The 15,555-nt window shown below is 39.4% G+C and overlaps 1 protein-coding gene across 4 annotated transcripts in view; it reads right to left on the bottom strand.

Annotated features, from left to right (window-relative positions):
- Positions 1-992: 992 nt before the first annotated feature.
- The window catches only part of wasf1 (WASP family member 1), a 74,030-nt gene continuing 59,467 nt past the window's right edge, over positions 993-15,555 (bottom strand). Inside the window, exons 6-12 of one of the 4 annotated variants that reach the window (XR_007041823.1) lie at positions 13,714-13,797; positions 8,710-8,766; positions 7,929-8,092; positions 6,289-6,468; positions 3,971-4,542; positions 2,032-2,602; positions 993-1,703 (exon numbers count right to left, since the gene is read on the bottom strand). Coding sequence is in view for 3 of the 4 variants with exons in the window: in XM_047388415.1 (XP_047244371.1) it covers positions 2,445-2,602; positions 3,971-4,542; positions 6,289-6,468; positions 7,929-8,092; positions 8,710-8,766; positions 13,714-13,797 (1,215 nt within the window). In the remaining variant the exon portion in view is untranslated. Of the gene's footprint in view, positions 2,603-3,970; positions 4,543-6,288; positions 6,469-7,928; positions 8,093-8,709; positions 8,767-13,713; positions 13,798-15,555 lie in introns of all 4 variants that reach the window. The other 3 variants (XM_047388415.1, XM_047388416.1, XM_047388417.1) reach the window with 3 other exon arrangements.

Here is a 15,555-nt window from a genome sequence, read left to right as displayed (position 1 = left end):
CTCTTACTGGTGCAATGTGCAATCAATGAAGACTGTCTACCAGGCTGGTCCAATTTAGCCATGAAACCTCCCACACTAAAATGACAGGTGTTTCAGTTTCAGTGTCCAACCCCTGTGTGTGTATATATATATTAGTTTTACATAAGAATGAGTGTTCTTTGTTACTTTTAACAAAAGTGTATGTGTATACATGCCACAAGTCCCCATACATTTATATAAGAAATTGCCAATTGTAGAGTGAACTATAAAAGGTAATTTTCACATGAGGATATTGGTGGACAAACTGATAAACATGTTTTACTACCATGTAAGCTAAACCTATACAACAGTGTTATGTTTACATGCAAAAAGAACATCAGTTGCTAAATAAGCTGAACTGTTCCAATTTAGAATTACAATCCACAACACATTTGATCTCCTGGGTAATAGCATTTTTATATTAGAGTTCAATATTGATTTAAATGTTTGACCGTACCCCTGACCTCTTCTTGGACGCCACCAATTGCCCACTCTTACAGGTAAATTGACAGCTTGGAGTTTTTAAAAGTGAGGTTCTGCAAAGTTGTCATCAGTGATATGTCCCTTATCTGTAGTAGAAAGAAGTCATTTAACCCAAACAAGGTCCATGTTACTAAATGCAGTTGCATTGGTTGAGTTGTTTCCATCTGCCTGATCTAGAAGACAGACATTTACGAATTAAAGTGCTCTCAGGACAGTTGCAAAATTGGCTTATACCTTGGACTGGTTCTGCTTCATTCAGTCTGCTTTCTAAGATTTTCTTCAAACTCACTGCAATATGACATCTTTTTGTAAAAGGTACGGGAGCGGATAACTTCAATTTTTGACCTAACCCATTAAATGTTCCTCCTGCTGGCAGAAAACATGTAGCAGCAAGATCCATTAAAAGCTTTAGAACTATTAAAAATGCCAGAAAATGTGTTAAAAAGGCAAACACAAACTGAGCATAAAAACCAGCCAGTAGCTTATGGAGCTGAAACATAACATTAGATTTTTATTTATTCAAGCAAACTGTTACAGTCAACAGTTACATAAGTTATATGATATACAGTAATGTTCTAATCTTTTTCAAATTTTCATTAAACCAGGGTTTCAGTCCCGTTGTGCCCCAAAACATAGAAACAGCAAATCCATACAAGCGCAGGCAAGTAAGTAGTAACAGCACAATACATTCATCAACTTAATAATACGCTTTGTACGAACAATAAGGCAAGTTGAAAAAAAGAAAATGAGGAAAAAAAAAGAAAAACATCTAACTGAGAGCAATGGCCGACATTTACTTTGCAATGATGCAAATCAAGGCATAACACGTTCTTCTGTTTTAGGCCTCATAAAGTCAGTAACACGCAGATTTTCCTCTCAACAGATGCAGAAGCAAATGAGAAAAGGTCTGTGGTTTGGTGGGCAGGTACATAGTAAAGGCGGAGGAGGATCTGACAGAAAAGCTGCCTTCCGGAGATTTATTGGTCCGCACCCTGCGTTGCTCTGGCTCTCTTTGTGCACGCGGAACAATGAGAAAGGCAGGAAGTCTGATACACTCGCAGAGTATAAAATCACTCCCAGAGTCATGAAAAGTGTTGAATCTATTTTAAGAAAAAATACAATGGCTTAGTGTTTCTTTTTTTTTTTTAGACATTTCCATCATTTTTTAGAGACCAGGAATGGCAGAAGCGGCTCCATGGAACCTGGACAGATAGAAAAATGCAACCTCTTGTCAAACATTTCCCCTGGATTAAAGGTAAATGGATGAATATGCATACATTTGGTCACAGCAGCCAAATGCTAAAACAAAGGAATGCCTGCTTTTATGGTAAAGCCATAAAAGAAAAAACAAACCAGCTGGTGTTCAAACTGTTCATGTAGTGCTCAGTACTGGAAACTACTGGCCTGCTAAATCAATATATGTTTTAAGACTATAAAAGACAATAAAACAAAAGCAGCATTCACTCAATGCCATATTCAGCCACCAGGTGGCAAAATCATATTGAAAAACACAAGATACAAGAAACATACCTTCATTTTTCCTTCTCTATGTTTGTCCACCATTACTGAACAGATAAAGAAAAAAATTGTTTATGTATACCAGTAAAAATAAGTCATTACAAGATAAACCTGGAAGATTGAAATTGCAGAAATGAATGAAGGCCAAACCAAGGAGAGCAAGTCTTGAAACCCTAGACAGACAAATGAGAGCAAGGTAGAATGTTTCCGCTGAACACAAAGCACAACAAGACAGAGATATGACAAGATTAAAAAAAAAGGAAGCTCGACTGTGGAAATGGGGGTGATCAAAACCCTCCTCTTCTTTGATGGCGAGCTGAGGGGCGTCGGCGGTTGGGGGAGCCCCCTGAAAATGTTTCATCATCAACCACCGACGGCTCGTTTTTATCCCCAACGCCCTCCGTCATTCCATCCAGTCCCCTTCGTCATTCCATCCAGTCCCCTTCGTCAAACTCAGACTCGTCCTCTGAGTCAGAGTACTCCACAGCAATGCGCCGCGAGAGGATGGTGGCCACGTCATTCCCGACTCGCTCGTGCTTAGCCTCTTGTTCTCGTTGCTCTTCGACTTTTCGTAGCTGGATTCCTGCAGCAGGAAATTAGGAAGAAACTTAGTATCTGATCCCAGATTGTTATGGCTGACAGTCTGCAGGGAAATGCAGACTCTCAACCAGGAAAAGAAAAATTAATAAAGACATTTCTGAGTTAAGTATAAGATGACATCCAAACTAGAAGCATCTAGACAAACAAATTTCAATTTCAATAATGGCTTGTCTTGTTTAGGCCCTTGAAAACGAGGGCCTGACTGTAAATTATTAAAGGAAAATCTGCAATTTCATATTTATCAGATTCTGCAAAGACTTTAAATGGGCATATATCATATTTTAGTAAAAATTAAAAAAAATCTTTAATGTACAAAACATATATACATAATTTGCTTCCATATTGAATAATTAATTTTAAAACATAAAAGATAAGTAGTGGTTGAAAGTAACGTAGATCAGCTTAAAGAGTTTTATTGATGTGACAGACTGTATGAAATAATGCTTTGACAGCTCCACTACTGTAGTGCAGAATAACCCTCACCAGTAAACCACGGGCTGATTAGGTGGAATCACTGCATGGCTCCCTTGTATGAAGTATTCTGGTTACAAAACTGGTTGGAGAAATGGAAGGGCCAATATCTGTGGGCATCTGAGCAAGCATGCTGGTCGGAAACGGGGCTGAAATAATGCCCAACCTAAAATCTGCCAGGACTTTAGTGTTTTAAATGACAGTTTCTATAACAAGCGGTCATTAACCCCTATGGTGAATTACAGACAGACTGGGCTCGCCACAGAATGCTTTGAAATCGCTCAGTAAGAGTGTGGCGGCGGTGCTGGAGTAAAGAACGCGACCCATGTACAGAGGCTACAGCTGGCACAGGATCAAGTCCTGGCCGTTGACCTTTGTCTTCCCCTCTCTTCACCCCATTTCCTGTTGGTCAGCGTACAAAATAAAGCCCACCAGTGCCACCATGTTGAAAGGAAAAAAAAAAGTAATCGGTCTGTAACATACCAGCTTGTTAAGTCTCCAAACCACTGCACTCAGACAATAGTTCCGCTGATAAATCGTTATATCTTCACTTAATAAACACCAATTCGAGCTGGAGACTTTGCTATCATTACTTTTCTCTTGGCTGGCCACTGTGTTATGCATTGATCATCGAGTTCAGCCTTCCAGGCATTTCATCATTCTTCTTCAACTTAGGTGTGTGTTCTCGGCTGCCGCTGTGTGCGCACTTTTTTCACGTTTCTTTTTATATATTTCTTTATTCTGGACACACTACAGTCCTGAACATTATTAGTTAGCTTATCAAATGATGTCAGTTATCATGAAATACCGCAGCACTAAAAAGCAGATATAACTTGGAATTGGACAAATTTGCAAGTTCTGGCTATAAAACACATCTGACCTTTCCTGATAGCTTCCAAGAGTACGCTGCGTGCATCGCTGATTGGTGGCAGACTGGATGGATAGTGCCTCTTGGTCACCACATCGTGCAAGGCATGAGGAGGTGGGGAAGCCATGGCCCCTGCTGAGGGGAAGGCCGGCACAGGTGGAGGGCCTGATGGACAAGGTGACGAGCTCCGCACTCCAGGGAGCGGCAGTGGGGGTGGTGGTGGGGGAGGGGGCAAGATGGTGCCATCTGACTGGGTTTTAGAGCCTCCGCATGGGCCCCTATCCTGGCCGTGCTGGAGGCGGGCCGGGGACAAAGAGTGGAGGGGAGGTGCAACGGGGGGTGGGGCCGGGTGGAGCACCCCAGGCGCGATCTGGAGAGGAGCAGGGGGAGGAGGGATTGCTGGAGGGTGATGTTGGACAGGAAGAGGAGGAATGGGAGGAGGACCGTTGCCTCGTAGGCCCGTGGAGGGCAATGGAGGAGGAGGTGGTGGCAGAGGGGGTGGTGGCGGAGGAGGAGTGCTGGAGTTGAGGCCTGCTGTCCTCGCTGGGGATTGAGGTCTGCTGTCGGAGAAACCTGAACTGGAGCTGAATGGAGGAGGAAATAAAAGGCGTGGTTTATTTGGTCTTGACACCTAAAACGGATGTTCCTTTCAAACATACAGTACACCTATAGTCAATGACGTTTTGCAGTACATCATATAAGTAACCATCAAGATTCCCAAACATTCTCTACTGCACAAAAGTATCCATAACATCTTTCACATTTTTATTTTTATTTTACAACTACAAACTTAAAAATGTTTTGCCAAGATTTTATGTTAAAGACTAACACAAAGTTAATGACGCATGGTTTTCAAACATTTTCTTACCAATAAAAACATCTGGTGTACATTTGTCTTTAATCCCCTTTATGCTGATACGCTTAAATAAAGCCTGCTGCATTCAACTGCCTTATTAGATCCCCTGATATGCAACTTAAGTTGGGTATAAGTACAGCTGTTTAGTAAAGGCCTGAGACCAAGGGGCACAGCAGACACGTGAGGGACAAAGTTGTGAGTTAGGTCATAAAACAAAACCCAAAGCTTTGAAAATCTCAGAGCACTTTCAATCAATCATTTTAAGAGTGTAGCTGCAGACCTCTAAACTGATCTGTAAATTGCTAAATTCAAATGTGCCTACAGGAAAAATCCCTCAATACCCTGAATATACCATTCCAAAAATAAAACATGGTGCTGGCAGCATCATTCATGCACAGCTGTTCACAGTTGATTAGATGATGGATGAACTAAATACAGGGTACTCCCAGAAAAAAACCATGGATCCTTAGAACCTTTTAAACCACAGATCAATATCCATCCAGCTAACAATTATGCACTACTTTATGTTACTTTAAAGCATGAAATCCCAATAAAATACACTGAAATGTGTGGTTGTATCATAAAAACATGTGAAGAAGTATGAATAAGGCCTTGTAAGTAGACTGCAGCTGATTACATCAATTGTTTGAAAATCCAACTCAATCAACTGATTATATGCTGTGGGAAAACTAAAATTCTTTATTTGGGAGGAGGCAAATGTCAACATCTTTGTTTGTTTTGTTCAGCTAAATCAGAACTCTTTTTAATTAAAAATGTGCAATAACGCATGAGCTACGAGCACTGAGAAATAATTTCATCAGCGTCCTTTTAAAATCCCACAGTTATCAAACGACTTCCATTAGCATTTAGCCACAATAAAGACAGAATGCTAATGATGCTGGACATTCACTGATGCTGAAGCCGTAAGGGTAAATATAGCTGCGAACCAGGACATTGCAACACAGACGCAAAAGCTCACAATAATGTTTCCCTCCTGCAGAGAAAATTGCACTGCAGAAAAAAAAGCAAAAAACAGCAGGTGCACAGATGCAAGTGAGACAGAGCACGTCAACAGCAATTCATGAAGAAAAAGAAATGGCAAGACGTCAAACAAATGCTAAGACCTAAATAGGTCTAATACAAGACTGGGAAGAAGGGAATTAAAACAGGAGAATGTTGCAAGCTGCTGAGGAAAAAAACCGAAGAATCTTTGGTGTTGGCTTGATTAGTCCGTTTGATCTCCCAAAGAGCAGAAGAAGCAGAAAAACAGCCTTTAATGTGCTCAAAGGCCTTAAACTATTGATCATGCCCTTTATCTTTGACCATCAAAATCCACCCCTCCATCCCTCCTACCTAGCAATTCTGGTCTGAAAACAAACCTTTACTTTGTCAAAACTGAATACAAAATGGTAAACAAACCGATTCATATTATATTTTTATGTGTGTGCTTGTTAAAAGCAAACGTCTGCCCCACCTGATCACAGAAGGGGGCTTTATTTCGCCCAGTGGGTGCCCAGGAGGAGGCGGTGGCGGAGGGTCATGGGGTCGGGCATACATTCTGTCCCCGGTGCGGTTCAGCAGCTCGTTCATCTGGGTGTAGGGCAGCGCTGCAAGCGAGAAGGGACCGTCCAGATGTTCCATGTACAAGGCGGCTCTGAGGAGAAACACACATCATCATCACCACCACCACTGCCATTTTTGTTTAAATGGCCATTTCATACACACCTAACTCCCCTTGTGTAAGTCTTAGGTTTTACGAAAAGAATTTATCTGAAAAAGAATTTAAACCCAATAAAAATTTTTCTGTTTTTTTTCACATTACAACAAACTTCTCAACTGACCAGTTTTGTTGCCCTGCCGTAGAAAAGCACCCCAACAGCATGATGCTGCCACCACCAAACTCCAACTGAAGGGATAGAGTGTTCATGGAAATGTGCAGTGTTAAAGCATCCTACCTGACAGGGTTTTGCATGTAGGCAAAGATTTAAATTTGTCTTGTCTTATCTGACTAAAGTACCATCTTCCACACGTTTGCTATGTCACCCTACATGTGAACAGGACTTCATGTGGCTTTCTTTCAAAAGTAACCTTCGTCACTCTTCTATTAACACTCTGTAGAGATCTGTAGAGCATGTAGTGTCAAAGTCCAAATCTAATTGAGAATTTTCTGCAAGACATGAAAGCTGTTGTTCACAGATGCTCTCCATCCAATCTGACCAAAGTAACATTTTCAATCTCTGTGAAAACCATGTTTTCATTTCAATCCATTTCATCATCATGCTTTACACTGTTTTTGTATCGGTCACATTTTATCCCAATGGAATACATGGAAGTTTGTGGTTGGACAGTAACAAAATGTAAAAAAATTGGACGAGGTATGAATGCTGTTCCAAGGCACTGTACAAAGCTGTTCAAAAGTAATAGTTCTTCCTTATGCATGAATATAAATGTGCCTCAGCAGCTGTACTAATTCCTAACATAAGGCTCCTGCAGACTAAATAAATCTGCCCTTCATTGAGACTGTGGATATTTATCAATACATGGGGCACGCTGTCATATCTATTTACATGAAATCTATTCCCATCTATCTTTCTAGGAAAGATTTTCTGTCTGGTATTCATGATATTGATGCATCCAAGAAATGAGCCAGTTTGCATTATATCTGAATTACATTGATTTGAAGTGAACGTATTGAACATGAGTAGGAATAGCGCTCGATGCGTAATAAAGACGGTCATTAGTGTTAAAGACCTTACTGTCCATTTTTCAGCTGGTATGTCATTGATGGTTTACGTTCTGCTGTCAGGTCAAGCCTGTTTTCAGTTATGGTTTTAAAGCTGTATTTAAGGTTCATAAACCTTTTTGATTCCAAAGTTTTTCAGACTCAAATTTCCAGGTTTCATGATCCATTTATGTGTATTTTAGAGTATAAATACAACACTTTACAGTGAATTTAATGTTATTTAAATTTAAATACATAATCGGTAAAAGAAAAAGAAAAAAACTCTACTTACACTCTTCCAGGCTTTTATTGCAACCCTTTTCACATCATTTCTAATACCTAATGAACTTCTGGAAACCTTAGAGTTGGCAAACAAAGCATCCTTCACACACCTGCTGTCGTGGTAACCAGTTGATCCGTTGGCCTCCCTGTGCTTGTTTTCTGGTGCGTCCTGGGCGAGCTCTGCCCCCAGTGCCAGCTTCTGCCAATCCTTCTTCCGATCGTGAGGCTGCCGGGGCACCTTCTCCAGGTCAGGCGGACGGTCGATAGCCTTGAGCTGTTCAGGATCCAGCGACGGCGGGTGGGGGAATTCAAATGGAGGATGAAGACACAACAGATGATTTGAAGATGAGTGAAAGAAGAAGAGAGAAAAAAAGATAAAAGATTAGCAGCTCTGTAGGTTTTATTGTATAAGGGAAAAAAAGAAATCACACAGTGAAGGTTTTTTACACACAAACAGCAAGCAATACTGAGATTGGCACCCTGAGTTATAAACAGAAAGAGAATACATTTTTTTTACTCTTAATGCTGTTAAACCCTCAACATTTAACTTAAGTTCATAAGTATCTGTGACTTCGGTCTTGCTTGAACTTACACTGCAGATGTGTTCATTAGAAAGCTAATTTATTTAGCTCGTTGAAGACAGATATCACAGTTTTATTAGAAAGATCGAAAACAGGGAGTGCTCATCGATCAACCGAATCAAAGTACTGAGTCATAAAAAAACAGAATAACAATGAAATATCTGCCAGAATCATCAGCACTCTCTGTCCCCAATACTTATGCATGAAGAGATTAACCAAACAGAGCTGTAAAGAAATAGAGCAACAAGTTGCTAAAGCAGAAACCACACACAATATTTCAAAATAATCAGTTATTTTTTCTTTCACATACCTGCCCTGGAAGGTCTAAGTACCTATAGACCTGATCATACATGCGGGGGTCCTGCAACTACAAGAACAAAAACAAAAGCACCAGGGGTGAGGGGAGAGGGCTCAAAAAAAAAAGGCACAGCGACAAGCACAACCCTGCTTGACACAGTCAACAGAGACATGGACAATATACGTATGTGTGCGTGGTGGGAACAAGAGAGACAAAAGCTGCAGAAAAAGAAAAGTGCTGTTAGACAGAAAATGACAGCATGTGCAGCCTGGGGGGGAGGGCTTTACAATGCAGGTAGGTAGCAGAGACACACGCACATAAACTGCCGTCCAAACAAACATGGGGAAAAACCAAGCCGAGCTTCATCCCAGAAATAAGGCCAAGGCAGAAATAGGAGGAGCGCACTGGAACCGGCAAACAAACTGGAAGAGTGGATTTCTACGTGAGAGCAAGAACAATTCAGAGCTACGATGACAGCACAAGCACAGGCTGAAGACATGCACAACCAAAAACACACGGATGCTGATCAACAGAATAATATGGTGGATTCACACAAAATTAAGGACAATAACAAAAATGCAGAATTTTAAACTCAGTGAAACATTAAAACACGAGTCTCTGGTTAGACAACCTGATGAAAACTATTCCTGTTGCCAAAAAATAATTTCTAGAAATAAAATGTCTTCCTTCAATAAAATATTTCATAAAAGATTTTAAATAGTAACAGCCTATCTCCTCATACATGAAAGACAAAACATTCCCTTTTATAACAAACATTTAAACGTTAAGATTTTTTCCAGCTGTACATCTTTATGGTTTGCGCTAAGGGGATGCTTGCTTAAATAGGACATTGTGGGATTGGCTGTGCTCATTTTAATAAAGGAAATTTAAATTTTCTGCAGGAATTAAGCGATTAAGAGATCAGTCGTTATACTGGAAGGAAACCTGTTAGAGGCATCAGAAAATGTGAGACTGACGGAAGTTCAACTTTCCAAACAAGAGCACTAAAAATAAAGCCAGAGGTACAATGAAAGGGTTTAGATTAAAGCATATTCATGTGTTAAAACGGTTCCGTCGAAGTTCAATGGAACATCTTTGCTGGTCAGATACGCTCTGCATCCAATATGACTCAGTTTGAGCTATTTTGTAAAATGGGCAATAATTGAAGTACTGACTCAAGGTGCTGAATAGGAATTAACATTTAAAGTTTTATTTTTAAATTATGCTGAAAAATATGTATCTTTACTTTTCCACTCCACAATTTTCCACAATAAACCTTTGTGTAAGTTTATCACCTAAAACCCCAATCACTATATACATAGAAGTTTGAAGTTGTAGAGTGACAAAATGTAAAAACGTATAAGGTACTATAAATGAGGTAGCACACTTTATATTCTTCTACGATCTTTGGCCTATCCTGCCTAAATAATAACAGTGTATGGATCATCGAATGAAACATGGTATCTGACAGGCGGATGATTCAACACGGTGGGTTGAAGACATCGCCTCCTCTGGCAAAGCTAAAGGATGTTGACTTTGTCTGCCCACTGCTGCGGCCAGCTTGCTGAAAGCGGGTGTAAGGATAACTCCTAATGCATATTGATTAGGTTCTCATTTATCATTGATCATTACCCACTGATGGGGCGGTTGCTAAAGGGAAGTCTCTGTGTCCAAAACACACACAGAAACACATTCAGACACCTACGACGTTGTTAAGCGCTTTAACAATAGACATAACACCGTGTATCAGAAACATATAATTCTTCCTGTGCTCGACCTTTACAATCCGGCAGGATTTGGATGTAAAATGTCCCTTGCACAGCTTTAGAGGTTTGTCTTCCTTCATTAAATGGGTATTGAGTAGTGACAGAAAGGAGAGATAGAAGTCAAACACATGGAGTCTTTTAACACTTCAAGTATAAGACAACCATCTTTAGAACTACGTATGTGTAGAGCTTCATACTGCAATTTTTATTGCTGCTATAAAGGTGACAAAATATGAAGAAAACAAAGAGAAGTGGAAAAGAAACAGAAAATGAGAAGTTGTGTGAATGTGTCCATGTACTCGTGCACATTTGTCACATTAGTTATAAATGTAGCCAATTTCACTGAGCTTTGTGGCTCAGACGAGCCGTCATCTTTCACAAGAATGGACGGGTAATAGCACAGAGAGCTATGCGTTTGATACGCAGCAATTTGTTTTTTGTGTTTCTGTGTTTGTGAGCCTGTGCACACATAAGCATCCACAGTACAGGCGTGCAGGGATGGTTTTGTGCTCATGTATATTATAGTGACTCAACAGAAATGCTGCTATGTAACCCCCTAAAGAAGGCCTGTGGTTTGCAGGTAATGGACCACTTTGCTGCTGACAATAACACAATGCTCTCAAACAATACAAACCCATACAGCAGCTGCTGATCTGCTGGGTTTACATCGTAATCTAATTCAATTAAAAGAACTACAGTCAATCGTAGAGCTTTTATTATGAGCGTCAGTGTTCTTCACACGTATTTGCACCCCAGACAAATCTGTGGAAATATGTTTAAAGCCTTTTTTTGCAGTAGTATAATCTCACAGTGACAATTTTAGAAAAACCTAAAGCTTTTTTCAGGACATTTATTAAGTGGGGAAAAAATACACATTAGAAAATGTACAGCTGCAAATATTTCAATCCCTACTGAAAATTAGGTTTACTGGCAATAAGTAAAATTGTTCAGGTGCTTCCAATAAATGAAGTACACAAGAAACGTTTAAATAGTTTGACATTTGACCCCTTACAAAATTCTTTCTAAGGGCAAATATTTGCAAATCACCTCAAATACCTGGAATATGGACAGTGACATTTCATTACACAAAACAAGTATGGCAAAAGGCCAATATATTAATAACAGCTCTAGTTTAGTTCTTGCTGCTTGATTTGTCTTGCATTGTGTGATTGATCAGAAATTAAAAGTGGTTATGACTACTGCACTGGCAAATGCTGCTGTAGGAGGGACCTATGAGCACTTCCTAGGGGTTCTGCATGCAGATTCTTGTGAAGTATGAAATATCCTGGCCAGAAAAACACTTTGTTCTTGTTCAGTGCTTTCTGAAATAAAGTAACAAAATGATCTTCTTTGTGAAGTATGTACAGTCCCTGAGTTAAGAGAACTGACCAAAAAAGTTCAGATAGGACAGAAGGTCATTGTGTTGCAAAAAACATTAAATAAACAATATAACAATAAAACAAAGTGGCAAAAGCCCTGAATTGTTCTAGTTATACAACTGTAAGTGATGATACAAAACTGGAACTTTTTGAGCCCAAAGATCAGCGGTATGTCTAGAAGAGGAAGAATGAAGCATATGCTGAAAAGAACATCATGCATGTAGAGAAGCATGGCAATGGCTGAGTGGTGCTCTGGGCTGCTTTGCTTTCCTCTGATGCTGAAATAATACTGCATGTGGAGAGCAAGAATTATTTAACGAAGTATCAGGAAATCCTGGGAGAAAATGTCACATCATCTGTGAGAAAGCCAAAACATTGGACCTTCAAGCAGGACACTCATACCAGGCATATCTCAAACTCCACCGAGGCTTGGTTTCAGAAGAATCCGTGGAACATAATAGTTGACTAAAATTGCTCAGGAGCGCTGCCACGGGCTGCTGTCTTGCTCTGCATCACTTGCTAGTTTGCCAAGTACTAAAAATGCTCATCATGAAGAGGTTTATTTGAAGCCTGCTGTCGTCATTAAAAGTCTCATTTTGTATTTCATTTCCAGAAACTGTGTAAGGTAATTGTGTTAAGATATTTAAATTAATCTTGTTTGATTTGTTTGTTGCAAACCATTGCTAGTTTGTATATTTTACCAATTAACCTAATTTGCAGTGGGGGTTGAATACTTTTTGGTGCAACTGTGACTGAAGCATTGTTTTTTTATTTTTTGTTTTTATTTTCATGATTTCCAGTTTTGGTTTACAACTGGTAAAGATTATTATTATTATGTTATATATTTTTTTCTAGCAGAATCACTGTTTATGTGGCAATTGTTGGCACATTAAGTATACTTTAACATAGTTTTAATAGTAATTCATGACTTCCTGGTTCCCTGAAATATGACAAGTTATTGGGCGCATAGAGAACATACTAGTCATATAGTTACTCCCCTAAAGTAAGAAACATATTTAAGACGTTTAAACATCTGTAACTGTTTATCTTGCCACCACACAGTGAGGGATGTACTACATAATTTTACTAATTTTACAAAATTTTACTTTAAGGGAACTGCAATAAACCTGAAATAAAATAAATAAATAAAATGTTCTATGCATCTTTACCAGGGTTCCCGGTGAATATAGAGGGAGCTGTATTGCTATGTAATCAGAGGTTATTTAGGCTCAGTTTTTCAGAAAACCAAAAAAACAAGAAGACATTAGTAGCAAAACAAGACTGAAAGTGAGTTCAACAAGAGAAAAATCTGCCAGAATTCACTTTTATGATGTCTTGCTGTTAGTAAAGTGGCTGGTTAGTTAGTGGCTGTATCACAAATACCTCATTTAACGCTATTGCATGTTCTGACAAATTAATTGCCAAGGATCCACTCCAAATAAAAAAAGTATTGTTTCTAACAATTATTTTACTTTACTTTGAGTTTTACATATTCCTTTATCAACAATGTCATTTTAAAAATTTAAAAAAATGATGCAATGAGTTTTAAGTTGTGTTTAGGCCCCAGTTGTCTGCATGTGGTGCCTTTACTATGTTTACAACATCATGGAAGATTAATCACAGAAAGTAATCAATGTCTAGAACTGCCAGGCTGATTCCAAAGGTAGAACTGGGATACAGGTGTGCTGGGGTGTTGTTGGTGTCGGGCTGAAAGTGGGCAGCTCGCTTGCCTGGAGCAAACCAGAAGGTGGAGGGTGGGGGTGGAGGTGAGTGGAAATTGGTGGGAGTTAGTGGTGGGAGAGTAAAGGCTGCAGGCTGCTGCACAGGGAGCAGATGCTCTGATGGAGTAAGGAGAAGGCAGACAGTCTTACCTCGAGGGAAGAAGGGACAGGAGGAGGGGTTTCAGAGAGGGTTCTTATAAGACTCTTGGGACACACAAGATAAGGCATTTCCAGCTGCACAGAGTTAGATAAAGACCAGAAACAGAAAAGAGCCAAAAAAGTGAAGATTGGGAGGAAAGACAACAGGCGAGGAGAGATCGGAAAGCAGTAATTACTGATATTTTTCTAACCTTAAAACCTTTATATTGTCACCTTGTGGGATTAGAAAGAATTATCACTAACAGTAAAACAAAAAAAACATACTGAAACTGTAATGGATTGAAGAGCTTATAGTGTTTCTAAAGGTTTCCTTTTGGACACTTATGGATGAACAGAGAAAGAAATGAATGAAAGCACTGACTCCGTTGGCTGACAATCATTTAAACACCCCAAGCCAGTCAATATGTCAGGTGAAACCTTCTTTCCTCCCTCTTATTATCTATTGATGTACCTCCAATCACAATTTATACCTAAGTCAGTGGTGACAAATGGGGCCCAAATCTTGAAACTTGAACAATGTCATGGGCAAAACAAGATAAATGTTTAAAACAGCCCTGCGGTAATCAAAAATTTGAATAGTTCTAACAAATGCAGTTAAAACTAAAATATATTATACATTATAAAGCTGGGGAAAGCTTAAAAAGTCATAGAAAAATGGCATCGTTTTCTCACTTTACAGTAACAGCAAAAACATGTTTGGCTTCCTCTGCTCCTCATGCCATTTTATCTGAGGAAGATGACTGGTATAATGTCTTGGCAGCAATTTCATTAAGGTTTAGTGCTGGGGTCTCAGCTGTGCAAACTTAGAATGGGCTACTTTGGATGTGCGCATCAGTAAGAGGGCTCATGTGCGACGACTTGTTCATCTGTTACCAAACACGCACTGCATTCATAGAGCCTGGAGGCGGGGCTGGGGCATTGTCCGGGGGGCTGAAGCGGGAAAACTGTGCTGGACCAACTGAGTCATTCTTTGCCTTAAAAGTGTGATGTTCTACAAGTTCTATCTAAGTGTGTGCAGGTGGTTTCTCTACATCAAAAGCAAATGGATTATATAGAAGTTCCAAATAATCTTTCTTCAAAGTCAGCAAAGTACAGTGTGAACTAACTGTGCACATTTTCACCTGGAAACTTGGGGTGTCGCAGCGCCATAACTTTTCTTGTAACACATGTGTCTAACTGCAGCTTGTTTACCTCGATCTTGGGCACGAATTTTGCTGAATTATGTGATATGTAGTGCAGCTGATATGTCTTCTCATTTCAAAGCACATGAATAAAATTTAATCTGAACGTCCAGTAATAGCCAAGGATATTTACAGAAATGTATTCATTTGATTAAATAGACAGCTTTATTCAGATATTTGAATATGATCCAAACCCTTTGAGACATAATTACCAGGATTTTAGTGTACTAGCTTGTTCTCTGTGGTTAAGCCGCAGAGCATGCTTGGTAATAACTCAATTATTACCAAGCACGCTCTGCAGCAGAAGAATAATAATTTTTATCAACATGACTGCTTAACCATTAATAAAAGGAAATGGTTTCCCAACGCCTAATAATTAATAGTGCAACATTTGGTTTTAATTTAATTTATGATTGCATGGGAGTCAAAAATTGTCTGAGCAAAACTAAACTGCCACATTTAATTTCCTTATTGTATTTTTTTTAAATAATAGCCTTCCCAGACTCTTTATCAAATACAATTACTTGGTAAAGTTGTGTAAAAAGTCTTAGAATTAATGGAAGTTACACTGTAACTACGGCTCTGTGAATTCCTGTATTACACCAGTGGCAGTAAACAAAGTGGATATGTCTCCTTGCGCTCCGGGTAGGTC

The sequence above is a fragment of the Girardinichthys multiradiatus genome, chromosome 15, assembly GCF_021462225.1.
Source record: "Girardinichthys multiradiatus isolate DD_20200921_A chromosome 15, DD_fGirMul_XY1, whole genome shotgun sequence".
In the NCBI taxonomy this organism is placed as follows: Eukaryota; Metazoa; Chordata; class Actinopteri; order Cyprinodontiformes; family Goodeidae; genus Girardinichthys; species Girardinichthys multiradiatus.
The sequence above is the reverse complement of the archived record's forward strand: the minus strand, read 5'-3'. Positions and strand labels throughout refer to the sequence as shown.